The sequence below is a fragment of the Echiichthys vipera genome, assembly GCF_963691815.1.
Source record: "Echiichthys vipera genome assembly, chromosome: 9".
In the NCBI taxonomy this organism is placed as follows: Eukaryota; Metazoa; Chordata; class Actinopteri; order Perciformes; family Trachinidae; genus Echiichthys; species Echiichthys vipera.
The window spans coordinates 25,345,650-25,360,631 of record NC_139834.1 but is presented as its reverse complement, the minus strand read 5'-3'; the positions used below and the strand labels follow the sequence as shown (position 1 = coordinate 25,360,631).

Sequence of the window (14,982 nt, the reverse complement as noted above, 5' to 3'; positions counted from 1 at the left end):
AACCATTCACACTCACATTCACACCTACAGGCAATTTAGAGTCACCAATTAACCTAACACATGCTTGTTTTTGGATTGTGGGAGGAAGCCGGAGAACCTGGAGAAAACCCACGCAGACATGGGGAGAACATGCAAACTCCACACAGGGCAAGGGACCCCAATATAGGCATGTATCGATGAAACTTCATGATGAAAATTCTGAGTTTTTGTGTGACAATATTTTTGTCTTTCTACAAACTAATCTGATGATGCAGCAGGTACTGGGAGAACAGTTTGAGTCTTTAAAGAACATCCTCTGTGGCTTTGGTCGTATAAAGTCTATGATGCTGATATGGAGAAATGTTATCTGAACAACTGAAATGACAGGAAGCAGCATGTCAAACTGGGGACCATAGACATCTGTCGTTACATTAACACGCATCTTGGACTATTCATAAAACATGATACATTATATTATATTATATTATATTTCATTACATTATGTTATATTATATTATATTATAGTATAGTATATTATAATATATTATATTATAGTACATTATATTATATTATATTATATTATATTATATTATATTTCATTACATTATATAAAATTATATTATATTATATTATATTATATTATATTATATTATATTATATTTCATTACATTATATTAAATTATATTATATTGTATTATATTATATTATATTATATTATATTATATTATATTATATTATATTATATTATATTATATTATATTATATTATATTATATTTCATTACATTATATTAAATTATATTACATTATATTAAATTATATTATATTATATTATATTATATTATATTATATTACATTATATTATATTATATTATATTATATTATATTATATTATATTATATTATATTATATTATATTACATTATATGTTGTTTCACATCGGAAGGGTTCCAGACGTTACTGAGTCGTTGGGACTTCCGGTGTGCCATAATACCGCTGCGCATACTTCAGGTTTGTTTAACCATTTCACCTGCCCGATGCTTAAATTCACCGTTTTCTGTGCGTAGGCTTTTAAGTACAGCTGCGGACACATCCACATGTTCTCCGTGTTACAGCTCTACCCGCTGCACCCACTGTCTATTTTAAAATCATGTAGTTAGCTTCAGAAGTTGTTTAGCAACAGTCGAGCATGCTAGCTTTAGCTTAGCGAGCTAATGTGTTAGCACCAACCGCTGGACTCACAACACTCAGCGAGTTTAAGAGTTTACTTAAAAAGTGATTAACTCATTCATTTGTCTTAACGTCCTGGCTGCACTGGATTATTAAGGAGCAGCTATGAACTACGTGTGATCGGCCGATTATCGTTAACGTTGGCTAAACGTTAGCCCCATGCTGTAACGTTGTGATGCACCGTTACCCTATAGTAGCACCCATAATATACTGAACTTAAAGTCGATATATATGAAATTAACTTGGGTCCATTTATCCACTGGTGGACGTTAACTTCCGTTTTTTAACATTACTAAATTTGCAGTGAAAGGGTTTGTCCGGTGCATTTTGGTGGGAGTGTAACGTTAGCACTGGGAATAACAGGTAAATAACCGGTTATTATTTACATTGACATTTCATAAGTAAGTAGCAGTACTGGCACCTTACTGTAAAAATACCCTATTACAAGTAAAATTCCCGCATTGAAAATGTATAAATATGTAAGTATGTTCAGGAAAATGTAGAATTGAAAGTTTTTGCGTCCAACAAAGCCTTCAAATATACGACCTCAAATATCTGTACTTAACCTAATGGTACAAGAATATATAGACATGGCTTTAATATGTATTAATTAAAAAGGAATGGGGAAAATAAGCTTCAATAATACAAGTTTATATAAGGAGACAAATCATAGACAATCATAGTGTTTAATAGTTATTCTACTTTGTTTACATTGAGAGACTAGTTTTTATGCAGTGAAGTTGGCGGTAACTTTTGTCACTTTGCATTTATGCATGTTAAATCTACCATATAAAACCAATTAGCTAAACTGTCTGGATCGAGTATAACTATATTGGTTCTTTAACACCTAATGATTCAAATTAAGCTGACATCTCGTGTGTGTGTGTGTGTGTGCGTGCGCGTGTGTGTGCGCGTGTGTGCGCGTGCGCGTGTGTGTGTGTGTGTGTGTGTGTGTGTGTGTGTGTGTGTGTGTGTGTGTGTGTGTGTGTGTGTGTGTGTGTGTGTGTGTGTGTGTGTGTGTGTGTGTGTGTGTGTGTGTGTGTGTGTGCGGAGCAGGCGGTGGAGACTGGACGCTGATGGGGGACGAAAAGGAGACCTGGAAAGTTAAAACTCTTGACGAAATCCTACAGGAGAAGAAACGCAGAAGAGAATTAGAAGAGAGATCAGATCCCAAGCGCCAAAAAAATGTAAATAATCTCCATACTAATGCAAAACCTATATGATCCCTACATGTTGATGCAGTGTTAAACATTGTCTCTTCTAGTTGTTGTAGATTATTATGTGATTAGAAATTTCAAACTGTATACTAAATTTAGGCTTGAAAACAATTTTATTCTTAGTAGTCTTATGTCCAAGCCACACATCCTGCATGAGCAGTGCATGACGGCTACCTCGCTGAAACTGCTGCAAACTGCGCATGTTACGGTAAGAATAGATGAGACTTGAATCTCTAGATCATGGCTGTCAAACTGATCCAGTAAAGGGCCGTGTGGCTGCAGGTTTTCATTCCAACCAATCAAAAACACACCTGGTCCAACAAATCAACTGTGTGAAGACAGTTCAGGTGATTGAATGAGTCGTATCAGGTGTGTTCTTGCTTGGTTGGAATGAAAACCTGCAGCCACACGGCCCTTTACCGGATCGGTTTGACAACCCTGCCCTAGATGCTTGCACCTGAGCCATGCCGCTCAGGTGGGCTATGGGGTTGCTCCAACCTGTTAACATGAGCGCCGGAAAAAAGCGAGTTCAGCAATGCACACACGCTGCTCAGGCGTGAAGTGTGGACCGGCCGATATAATTCCGACATCTGTAATTATTATTGTTATTGTCATTATTAAATTGTCCTTTTAAGAGTTCTTTAAATGCTGTTTCACAAGCTTTTGCACCAAGACGTACACAAAAAACTGTTCTGGTGGGACCAATAAATATTTTATTCATGGGTTTATTTAATTAGCTACGTTCCAAATGTATTGGTATTTGTATTATCTTACTTGTCTGAGGACATTTCTAAGGTGTTTCCCCAGCTCCAACCACATCTTCTGCTCTTCGTGTCTTGCACAGTTCACACAGGGCCTTGTTCCACAGTCGGATGATCGGGAAGCCAAACGAGATACTCCGGAGGAAGGAGAACTACGGGATCAAAGGATGGAAATAACAATTCGTAATTCCCCGTACACACGGGAGGACTCCACTGAGGACAGGTACTTGCAACTGTAGGAAACAAACATAGTTGCATTTTCATGGTGGAAGTAGTATGCATATACTGTATCTGTTCAACTTCAAAGTGGGCTAAAATTGAAATTAACCACCAATGTTTTCTTTACATTTATGCAGGGGCGAGGAAGATGAATCATTAGCAATCAAACCTCCACAGCAAATAGCAAGAAAAGACAAGTCTCACCACAGAAAGGAGGAGAAGAGAAAAGATAAAAGACACCATCGCAGTCACTCTGCCGAAGGGGGTGTGGGAGAGATGCGTAATTACAAAAGTTTTACAGCGCAATACAACATTCTTGGGACTATCATGACGTTCTGCTTCCACTCATGGCTTTTTCCTCTTACAGCAGCGAAACATGTACGACCCAAAGACAAAGAAAAAGAGCGAGAGAGCGAACGCAGGAAGCGTCAGTGGGAGGAAGACAAAGCCCGGCGAGACTGGGAGAGGCAGAAACGAAGGGAACAGGCCAGAGCTCATTCACGCAGAGAGAGGTGAGAACGAAAGGCACCAAAGTTTTGATTAGCTTTGATTAATTCAAACACAGAAGTATTTATTCTTTTGCCACTTGAGTTTAGTCAGTAGTAGGGATGGGCATAAGTAACCAATTACTTGCCATCATGTAGGGGAACTCGATGGGTTAATGAGTGAACTTTGTGTTTACAACACAGAGTATGTGCAGAGTGATGTGCGCTGTTTTGAGATGATTACTCATTTTTATATGATGCCTCCTCATTTCACTACAAAAAACCTAAATAAATGTGTTGTTGAAGCTTTACAGGGCCAGATAAGGTAAGATTAGAGGAGTCTTGTGTTTTCTTTTATGAGCAAATTAAATCATGTCTATGTAAACAAAGGTGCCTCAAGTGGGCACCCAGCAATGAGCCATTTGTCAGTTATTGCAATATATTAATCATTGAGTACAGCTGTGAAGGTAACTGAGCATTGTATGTTTGAGTAAGACAAGATTTTACAACCGAAACCAAAAATAAACAAACATTGACGCGATTGGGCTTTTGGTTGTCTGGACAGACCCCGATTGGATTCTCCTGGGTTTTTTTTGGACCACAGGGACCGGCTGGAACAGCTGGAGCGCCAGCGTGAACGAGACAGAAAATTGCGTGAACAGCAGAAAGAGCAACGGGAGTTAAAAGATCGGGAGAGGAGGGCCGAGGAGCGGCGCAAAGAGCGAGGTGGTCGACGAGAAGGTCAGTGGATGAAGACAAACAACCTGCTGGACAGACGGGCACTTTTTTTTTTGAGCCAGTTTCCCTCTGCCTTCAGTCTTAATGCTAAGCTAGGCTAAACATGTCCTGATTCCTGCTCTGCAGTTGACACACAGACATTAGATTGATATCAACCTTCTCATCTCACTCTCAGAAAGAAAGCAAATATTATTTCCCAGAATTTTCAACAGTTTCTTGAAGCTTATAATCCCAGGCAACCAGAGTCCCTTTCCTATTACCAGTCATAGAGATTGTGTTTATTAAAGCAGTGAACTGTGATGCTTTATGTGCAGCATTGATGAAGAGACTTTCATGTCCACAGTGCCGTCTCACCATCGGTTGCTCCCTGATGAGTATGAGGACAAGTCAAAACAAGGTCACCGCAGCCGAAGTCCCTCGCGCATTCCCCGGGACAGGTCGGAACTCAGCGAAGCACGGAAAAGTGCAAGTGAGTAAATTCTAATTACACAGTCTCTAAAAAATCTCTTATTTGCGAGATGATCATGATTTCATATGTTTAAGCATAACTTGACATATTGTTTTTTTCTATCTGCAGCATCGAAGGAGGAGAAGCCCGAGGGCAAAGACCTGCTCGCAGACCTTCAGGACATCAGTGACAGCGAAAGGAAGACCAGCTCAGGAGAGTCCTCCATCGGTACAGATTTATATAATCTACATGTTTAGCAAAGCAGGCATGGCCATTACACAACAAAATCACAATAGTCTCGGGAACAACTCAGAGGTCACGTGGCAGTTTCCATATTGCAGTTTTAAAAATGTCTCGGTTATCCACTTTGTCTAGCATCAGGATCGGGCTCTGAAGAAGAGGATGACGAGGATGAAGAGGGGTCCAGCAGCCAAAGTGAGGGTGAAGAAGAGGAGTCCGTCTCAGGCTCTGGAAGGTCTGAGGAGAGCGCAGGTAAAATTGTCTATGATTTATGTCTCTGAGTCAGGTGCAGTTACACAGCACAACAGGTTTAACACGGTGGCTTTCTCCCTTTCAGAGGACGTGAGCGAGGACGAGCAGTCAGTGGAGGACTTTGAAGACGAGAGGGAAAATGGAAATCACATACCTGCAGGTGGGGAAACATGTCGCCCGTGATGTGTGTTAACCTGCTGTATTAAAAAGTTCTAATTCTGTTCCTTAACACGATTCAAATGTCCTGCAGCTTGACTAAATTCTAATTATTTGTGTAAAGTGTTGTCAAAAAATGAGGCTAGAAACCATTTAAGATTCTGCGGCCAGTAGAAAGAGTGCTAAGAGTTTGGTCAGTAAAAACGATAAAATGCCCTGCCAGGATTAATCTCCGCAGGGTTCTTAAAGTTGCAATCTGTGGTCTAAAAGCAAAACTAAAAGGTAGCCCAGCTGCCGAAAGTTCAGAACACAGGACTATAACCTGATTTCAGTAATTTAGGGTTTGCTTGGGTCTGAATTGGTTAAGTTTGTAAACTTGGTTTGGTTTCTTCTCACAGAGAAAAATCCCAGTGAATCAATAAGCAGCACTACAAACCGTGTGAGAACGATCACTCTGCTCATTGGTCACATGTGTCTGGAACAGGAGAAAGAAAATCAATACAGAAAGAGGGCTCCTGTGTTCTGGTTCATGGTTAAACCAGCTCCCTTTCATTTAAAAAAAACAAAAGACATTGCTTTTCTAGCAAGGTTACTACGTCTACTTCCTCTCACAGAGACTTTGCTCTGCCTGTGTCTGTCTATAATTGAGGGCGCGCTCACACTTGGCCCAGATGATCTGTGCCGTGCTTTAGCAGGATTGTAGCTTCCACTGCTACGCAAGTTGCTAAAATTTAAATATATAATACAAAAGAAAAGAGCCTTAAACAGGTACTTCACCGACCTAGTATTGCACTTTGATGCATTTAGGGGCTCACATTGAATAAAATTCAGTTAATATAGTAAATATGTAATCCAATGTAAACAGTTTAGTTGATAACATAAACATAACAGTTACCAGTCTCTACCTTCATTCATACATGGCCCTGATGAAGGCCATAAGCCAAGTGTTGGTCTCAGTATAAAGTCGTTGGTTATACTGAAAGTGTTGCTCAATATTTGACCTCTCCGTACAAATGCGCTTACCAACACTAAACTTACTTCTCCCTTCGCCTCAAAGTGCCAGAGTCCCGCTTCGATCATGACTCCGAGAGCAGCGGCGAGGACATGGAGGAAGAGGAGGAGGAGGAAGAAGAGGAGGGGGAGGAGGAGGATGATGATGCAGGAGATGGTGACCCCACGCCTCAGTCTCAAACTCATTCTCGCTCCCCCACCCCTGAAGAGAACTACATCCCAGACTCACCCCCAATTTCCCCCGTGGAGCTGAAGAAGGAGTTGCCCAAATATCTGCCTGCTTTACAGGTCACTGCCAACAATGTTTATCCAGCTAGGCCACAAATTATTAATGTGCACGTACCCATGTGACGCAAGATAGCAGTTTGTTGTGGGCTTCAATTCCATTGTTGCTTTTCAGGGCTGTCGCAGCGTTGAGGAATTCCAGTGCCTGAACCGAATAGAAGAAGGAACCTACGGTGTGGTGTACAGAGCCAAGGACAAAAAGACAGGTACGAAAATAAACACGTAGCGCCATTTGCTTTTTGGGGCTCACAGATGTGTTTATTGGTGAAACAATGAATGCGGTCTCATGTTTGCAGATGAGATTGTGGCATTGAAAAGGTTGAAGATGGAGAAGGAGAAGGAGGGCTTCCCTATCACCTCGTTAAGAGAAATCAATACAATCCTGAAAGCTCAGCACCCAAACATCGTCACAGTGAGGGTGAGAGCTCTTCAAAATGACTTATTCACACTTTTGTTGTCTAATGGGAATCCTTCAGTGCTCTAGCTAAATCTAACCCTTGCTTTCCCCCATAATAGGAAATAGTTGTTGGAAGTAATATGGACAAGATCTACATTGTGATGAACTATGTAGAACATGACCTGAAGAGTCTGATGGAGACCATGAAGCAGCCCTTCCTACCAGGTAAAGTGAGACATTTTTAGCCCTGCTCCATGTGTGTGTGTGTACAAACTGTATTTTTTTCTTTGTTTAAAAAGTTCAGCAACAACTCTGTTAAAGCATGATGTTTCTCTTCCAGGTGAAGTAAAGACTCTGATGATTCAGCTGCTGCGAGGTGTCCGTCATCTCCACGATAACTGGATTCTCCATCGAGATCTGAAGACCTCCAATCTGCTGCTGAGCCACAAGGGGATACTCAAGGTATGCTACGACTATGGTGCTTGCTAGTTAGTTGTTACCTTGGCAACAACTGCTCTCCCTGGGTCAGTGGGGGCACCTCAGCTAGTCCACAGTTATCTCCACTGTAATGGGGCTAGTCTTGGGACCCGTCCATTGCAACAGTCTCTTTAAGAATATATTAGATAGTATGGATAGTGTGGTGGAACTCTCAGATTTACTATTCAGTTAATTCACTATCATGAAAGGTTAATGAAAGAAAATGTGCATTCACAGACAAGCGGGATTTATAAATGAGAAAGTTCACCATAGTAGTTGCTGACTTGTATTCATAGTCCAGCAGTGTCACATTCATTCATTCATTTTCAACTCAAAATATAAGCTCAGGCTTAAAACGAAACAAACTAGAAGGGTACTCAGCATGCCCTATCTCACGGGTCTAATGCAGTGAAAGTTTTCCCAGTCAGGTATTCATTTTTCTTATTATTCGGAAAGTTCATGAATGCAGCACAAATGCTCCATCTTTCAGTGTTAATGAAAGGGAAAACTATTCAATGTATCTGCTCCAGATTTTAATTGGTTCATCTTTGGCCTATGCTACACCCTTCCAACAAGTTTCATGAAGATTGTCCAGTAGTTTATCCGTAATCCTGCTGACAAACAAACTGAAAACATAACCTCCTTGGGGAAGGTCAGTATCTCATAAAAGAGGTTCCTTTATGCCATCTTTTAATGATGTAAAACATTTTCCCAAACCAGCAGCAATAACGGCAGCGTGATTACTGAAAGTCCATTAAAGCATGAATTTCTGGGAAAATGATTGGCAGATGGAGTCCATGTGTAAATAAACCAGGTTGTTACAGACATTTGTCAGTATGAATTATATGCAAGCTGACAAATGGGAAGACTGAATCACAATGCATCTTTTATTTATTCAAATCCAGGTCGATTATACACTACTCTGCTGCACCAGAATGTATTATCATTTAATGTTTTGTTAGAAGAGATGAAAAAAACACTTAATGCTTAATTAATTAGCCATTGTTGTTTGACCTAAAATTAAATAAAGTAGTTTTAATGTGAGCCAACTGCCCTTTACATTAGATTGGTGACTTTGGTTTGGCCAGGGAGTACGGTTCCCCCCTGAAGCCCTACACTCCTGTGGTGGTGACCCTATGGTACCGATCACCAGAGCTGCTGCTCGGAGCCAAGGTGAGAAACAAACTTCACACTAACTTGACTAACTTTCACCACATGAAATACCTGAAACTACAAATATTCATATATGTGGTTACAGCATCTTGATGGATTTGGTTTACCCAAAGATATATTTCCAAGAGAAAAAATAGTTTGAGACAACTTTGAGTTTAACAGTACATGATTTGCACAGCCAGACGTTAGAGGTCCAGCAGCCAATCAGAGCACATCATACACGAGACAGACTCCAATGTAGAAGCCTGCCAGGGAGACTGTCTACTTTGTGTTTCTGCGGACTGCCACTATGTTTGCTCTTCTCTCCGCAGGAGTACTCCACAGCTGTAGACATGTGGTCAGTGGGCTGCATATTTGGCGAGCTGCTCACCCAGAAACCTCTTTTCCCTGGAAAATCTGAAATCGACCAAATTAACAAGGTTTTCAAGGTAAATGACCTCATTTTAAATCCTCACCATACAGGGTAAAGCTCTTGTGTTTACAGCCTGTAAAACTTTTGAGTGTTGTCTGTCAGAGGAGGTCAGTATGGAGTTCTTTAGTGCACCACAGGGGGGAGCTCTTGTTAGACGTTTACCCAGCTTATGAAGTTATTATGAAACTAAGAAGTTTTCCATAGTAGGAGAGGTAGACAAGCTGAACCATGCCATAAACACCCGCATCAGAGTGTTTTTCCACTGCACAGCACAGCCAGGTGAAGCTGTTTACCTTGATGGGGTATCGGAGGTCTCACAAGCCATGCTGTCGCTGTGGCTGTTTGTACTGTTCCACTGTTTGTACTGATTCACTTGTCTGGTTGATTAGATCTGTTTTTTTTTTGTTTTTGTCTTACTTGAAGAACAACATTGGTAATTAACTATAAAAGCAACCGGCCTGTTTTCAAGTATGATGTTTAGTGTGCATCAGCAGCAACACACATCTCTAATACAGCTGAAAGCAATCAGCAAACCCTAAAGTTATGGCTGATGAACACAGAGAGACTTTTAAGAAAACGGCTTTCTCTCTGGCCACTGAGGACACAGCTAGGGGGAGGAGGTGGTAATGGGTAAGCCCTGCTTATGATCTGCTTAAAGTGTGACAGACGTGTGGACTGATGTCATTCAGGCCTCCCAAGTCACCTACAGTCTTTACCAGTTATGAATTAAAGTATTGAAATGTACTTAGGGCTGGTTTATTGTCACGTCTGTGGTTAATGAAGCCCTTTGCCAAAGTGGGAATATCACATATCCATCTCTCCCTGTGCTAACATTAGGCTGTCTGCTGGTGTGTGTGTGTGTGTGTGTGTGTGTGTGTGTCTGTGTCTGTGTCTGTGTTGTCTGTAGGATCTGGGGTCACCCAGCGAGAAGATCTGGCCCGGCTACAATGAGCTGCCCGCTGTGAAGAAGATGACTTTCACAGAGTATCCCTACAACAACCTGCGAAAGCGCTTTGGAGCGCTGCTCTCAGATCAAGGCTTTGACCTCATGAACAAGTAGGAGTCCACACACAGGACACAACACTGCGCCTCACACAGGCTGCACACTATGCTAAAGTCAGTCTGACAGAGGTATTTGATTTTTTTCTGCTTGTGCACATGACTGTGTAGCTGTTTGGATAACAGCATAGTGACTTTGTTCCTGTAAATTAAGGAATGACTACTAAAAATGTATACTTAAAAAAAAACAACTACATTATTATAATATTATTTAGTCATTAAAATGTCTTTGTAGTTAATATACAGAGCAAACTTATAGATTCTGCATTTGTAAGGGTATATATAGGAAAGATGAACCAACACCAGTCACTTTTCATGTAAACACCACACAAATTCCCTGCATTAAAATCAGAGGCCACTAAAAACCATTTTGCCTTTGTGCCATCACAATCGTTTGTCTTTTTGAAGAAACTTCAATAATATCAATAATATCTGCTGATCTCTGGCCTGTTCATCTGAGCTTGCACTGCAGAGCGTGCGCAGAGCCCCGCATTCCAACTCTGAGGCAGCGGCTGGAGTTTACAGTTTACAGATTGCCTCAAAAACGCTATCACATTCCCTATACGGATTGGGTTTAAATCTGAAATATTGCCAAATAGGCACTTTTGGTTTTGGATACAAAATCCTCCACCATCGTCTTGTCAGTTAACTCTCGTGAGACTCTGCATACTGCTCGATGAGGCTGCTGCTGTTTAGCTGGCTGGGGTGTGAATTAAAGTTACAGTAGATGGTCCTCAGTGTTCTAATCCTTCAGATTTTTCCATTGTTTAAAAAAAATCCTATCAATGCCGGAAATTATTCAGTTAACACGATCTCTGTTCACCGTGGCATCCCTAGGGGGTGGCTGTGGCTCACTGGAAGAGTGGGTCGTCCTCTATTTCAGAGGTCGGCAGTTCGATCCCCAGCTCCCTCGGTCCACATGTCGAAATGTCCTTGGGCAAGACACTGAACCCCGAATTGCTCCCCGTTCTGCGCATGGGTGTGTGAATGTGGTGTGAATGGTTAGATTAGATGGTATGTAGATGTCCACCTCCATCTGTGTGAATGTCAGTTTGAATGGGTGAATGTGACAAGTAGTGTGAAAGCGCCTTGAGTAATCAGAAGATTAGAAAGGCACTATATAAGTCAATTTACCATTTAGAGAGAACACAGGCCAACATCAATGAAAGGCAAATATCAACCACTGATATCAGTAACCATCAGCATTACTGAATGCAGTGGAACTTACTTGGAACTTACTTACTCACCGCTGCCCTGTCAAATCCTGTTAGTCTTTCCAGGTCTTTTTATTCAGTCAGTGCATTTCTGGCAAGCAGACTTAAAACATGACAACAGTAGCGGACTGGTAATTCATCAACATGCCTCAGCAGCTGTCCTGTTCCATCCCTGTTTCACACACTCCATGGTGATGCTCCACACTACAGGAAAAATGTTTTAGAAAACCCATTTAGTATGAAAAAATATTTTCACACAGAGTAATAGGTTCATAATTAGTTTTTTGCACATTCTGTAGGTGTGTAGATGCAGCTCTAAAAAGTGGAGACTAAGGTCTTTACCCACCCACAGAGCCTGTTGCCTACACCTGTAAATGAAAACCACACCGCTCGCTCAGTCAGCTCACAGCTGCAGAGGATGGTAACAGCATGTCCACTGTGGAGGGATCACGGTTCAGTGGAAGCTTGGCGCCTCTCCAGTGCAGCTGAAAGCTTCCAGCTGTCGGAAGACTCACAAGGCCTCAGACACAGCGTCATAGGATGAGTTTAGAGGTGTAGTTTAGCAGATAGAAATCAGAGAACATCACACCGTCCTGTGGCTGAAAGGGCCTTTGATATCCAACCTGAGCAGGGGCTTCAACATGCATTGTTTTGAGAAATATATTTATTACTTTAAACTGTAGGAAGTTCCCTATTATGTTTAGCCAGATAATATGAGGCCTCAGGACCTAGAACAGTGCCAGTTATCCATCACCTTGTACACAGGCAATAAAAGGTCTGTGTGGCCCGAATAAAAACTAGCAGGGCTCCTGGGTCCTGAGGGTGCTGAGGAGGAGGAAGTTCACATTCTTGGATTTCCAAAATAATAACAGTGGTGAGGAGGAGGACACAAGCAGACGATTGTCCCTTTCTATGCAAGTATTGGGCCCAAGTGTCAGAAAGTTGGTATCGGTCTAATCTCAATCAGCAACTCTTCTCAGGGACTCCTTCCAAATCAAAACAGAGACTGTTTGTTCAGTAAAATCTTTTCAGGTTGGTTTTATAATCATTTACTATACTCTCTGACATGGAAGACTCCTATCAAACACAATTCGAAAGCCAATTATCACAATTGAGCAGCTCCCCATTATGCAGTGTTGATCCTGTCCTAACCAATTAGGACTCCTCACACAAACCCACTGGCCTCTCATGTCAGACCTGCACCTTGTGTCCAGATTGCCTCTCTAGATGAAGTCTAGTTAATACAACTGATATTGAAGTTACACTATACATTTAATACAAGGATTCCTACACATAGCACATCATCTGCCAATATTTACACCTTACAGTTTTTAAACCTGTATAGTTTTGTCAATGTCATCTCTGCTTGTGTCTTTTTTTGGCCCTTTTGTTGTCATCATTTTTCGGGCTCTAGCACAGAAAGATGATGCCTACCATGATGATGAACCAGATAAACGCTTTACCAAAATTAATGTATAGTGAAATATTCCAATATTTAGCTGTTCCTCTACACAAAGATGAATTTGCATAACAAATAAGTCCACTCAACAGTTTGGGCTGTTTCTTACGCTCCTTGATTAATGTGCATTCATGTACATATCGCCCTTATGAACTCGATCATTGGCTGTTTTCCAGGTTCCTCACCTACTGCCCCAGTAAGAGGATTTTATCGGACGAGGGGCTCAAGCATGAGTACTTCCGTGAGACGCCGTTGCCCATCGAACCTTCCATGTTCCCCACGTGGCCGGCCAAGAGTGAGCAACAGAGGGTGAAGAGAGGCACCAGTCCTCGTCCACCCGAGGGAGGCCTGGGCTACAGTCACCTGGTAAGGACATTAGGCTCCACTTTCTCCATTACATACAGCTACCAGGCTTTCTGAACGCTGTATGTGTTAAATAGATTACAGACCTACAGGCTTCTGCTTTGTGTCGGCGTATTTCCTCCTCGTGTTTTCCATGATGAGCACCTTTTAGTCCCTAATGTTTTCAGCAGTGGTCCGACCCACCCAGAAGCTGATGTTTTTCAATGAAAGTTAGAGTTGATATTTTCCGTCTGAACAACAAATGAGACCATTTAATGCCAAACGTATCAGTTGTTACTCTCAGTTTTATTCTTGTCAAAATGGAAAAGCTTGTGAACAACTACAACTTCACTTAAGCCCGGGAAAATAACAACTATAATATGAATAATAAACATGTTCATGCATGCATGGAATACACTCATTAGAACAATTCAGTTAAAGTGTTTTCCAAAGGTAACCAGTGTAGTGTTGATCAGTTCTGTAATAAATATTTAAGAAATGAAACTGACTGCAGTCATTAACCATGAGTTAACTTTGTTTTTATAATCTTTCCAGGGCGATGACGACTTAAAAGACACAGGCTTCCACCTGACAACCAGCAACCAAGGAGCATCTGCAGTCGGACCAGGATTCAGCCTCAAATTCTGAGCCCCAGAGGATACCTGCAGGATACCTGGCTGCCTAAACGAGAAAGTGGGAGCAAAGCGTTCTGGGACTTGTTGTTCTTTTGTAATTGGACAGTGTCAGTATCTGATCAATTACAACTGTTACCAAATAGTCAGGACTCTCCTAACAAGACTGGTGACTTTCGCTCGGCTTTTCGGCTTTTTCTCTGTATTTTCATGCCATGTCGCTATTTTAAATGTGGCCATTTTAGCTCTTCAAAAAGGAGACACGACCATACATCTGTTAGACGTTTAGGTCTCATGTTTGACTTTTGTTTTATTTTCCCTTTTATCCTTCATAAGAGAGGACCAGATTTTCTAAATGGTTGGTATTTCCTGGCTGCGGAGCTACTGTATAATGATGCAGCATTGGCTGTGTATTCCATCTGGCATTATGTTAGACATTTACTTAGGACTGTCAATGTCACTTGATGACAAGGGGACGATGTTTTTGCTAGAAATAAAGTTTGAAACTTTGTTTCGTCTGCCGTTTTCCCTATATTTATAAACTCTGTCCAAGCTATGCAAACACAACCGCACACTGCCAGAGCAGGGAAAAAAATGAAGGGAAGTCGGGCCTAAAAAAAAAAATCAAGCCTTGAACCCAACTTGGTAGTCGCTGTCCAAAAGTGATGTCATTCTTTGCACTGCACACTTCGTCTCAGTACTTTGTTCTTTCAGGGGGAAAGTAGACCCAGACTTTGCTCTGCCGTTGTTTTTAAATGGCTCTGCGACTTGAGAATTAAACCAATAAATTCTTTCGAAG

At 41.3% G+C, this 14,982-nt stretch overlaps 1 protein-coding gene across 4 annotated transcripts; it reads left to right on the top strand.

Annotated features, from left to right (window-relative positions):
* Window positions 1–959: 959 nt before the first annotated feature.
* cdk11b (cyclin dependent kinase 11B) lies at window positions 960–14,858 on the top strand. 4 transcript variants are annotated; one of them, XM_083920707.1, is made up of 20 exons: window positions 960–987; window positions 2,263–2,393; window positions 3,268–3,407; window positions 3,541–3,668; window positions 3,771–3,915; window positions 4,454–4,629; window positions 4,970–5,095; window positions 5,204–5,302; window positions 5,450–5,566; window positions 5,652–5,726; window positions 6,780–7,021; window positions 7,134–7,224; window positions 7,315–7,436; window positions 7,535–7,640; window positions 7,756–7,877; window positions 8,958–9,065; window positions 9,377–9,493; window positions 10,385–10,533; window positions 13,386–13,575; window positions 14,107–14,857. In XM_083920707.1, exons 2-20 carry the CDS (start codon window positions 2,283–2,285, stop codon window positions 14,197–14,199), a joined length of 2,457 nt encoding a protein of 818 aa, XP_083776833.1. In that variant the 5' UTR covers window positions 960–987; window positions 2,263–2,282; the 3' UTR covers window positions 14,200–14,857. The 4 variants fall into 4 exon arrangements, with proteins under 4 accessions (XP_083776833.1, XP_083776832.1, XP_083776830.1 ...); XM_083920706.1 differs by having other exon boundaries at window positions 3,541–3,683; window positions 14,107–14,856; XM_083920704.1 differs by having other exon boundaries at window positions 3,541–3,915; window positions 4,493–4,629; window positions 14,107–14,858.
* The last annotated feature ends 124 nt before the right edge of the window (window positions 14,859–14,982 follow it).

Excerpts from the sequence above, each read along its gene's own strand:
- cdk11b (XM_083920704.1), top strand. The coding sequence starts at position 2,283 with ATGGGGGACGAAAAGGAGACCTGGAAAGTTAAAACTCTTGACGAAATC. Across the intron at positions 5,096-5,203 it reads CGAAGCACGGAAAAGTGCAA|CATCGAAGGAGGAGAAGCCC; the intron begins GTGAGTAAATTC and ends TTCTATCTGCAG. Across the intron at positions 5,303-5,449 it reads CTCAGGAGAGTCCTCCATCG|CATCAGGATCGGGCTCTGAA; the intron begins GTACAGATTTAT and ends CACTTTGTCTAG.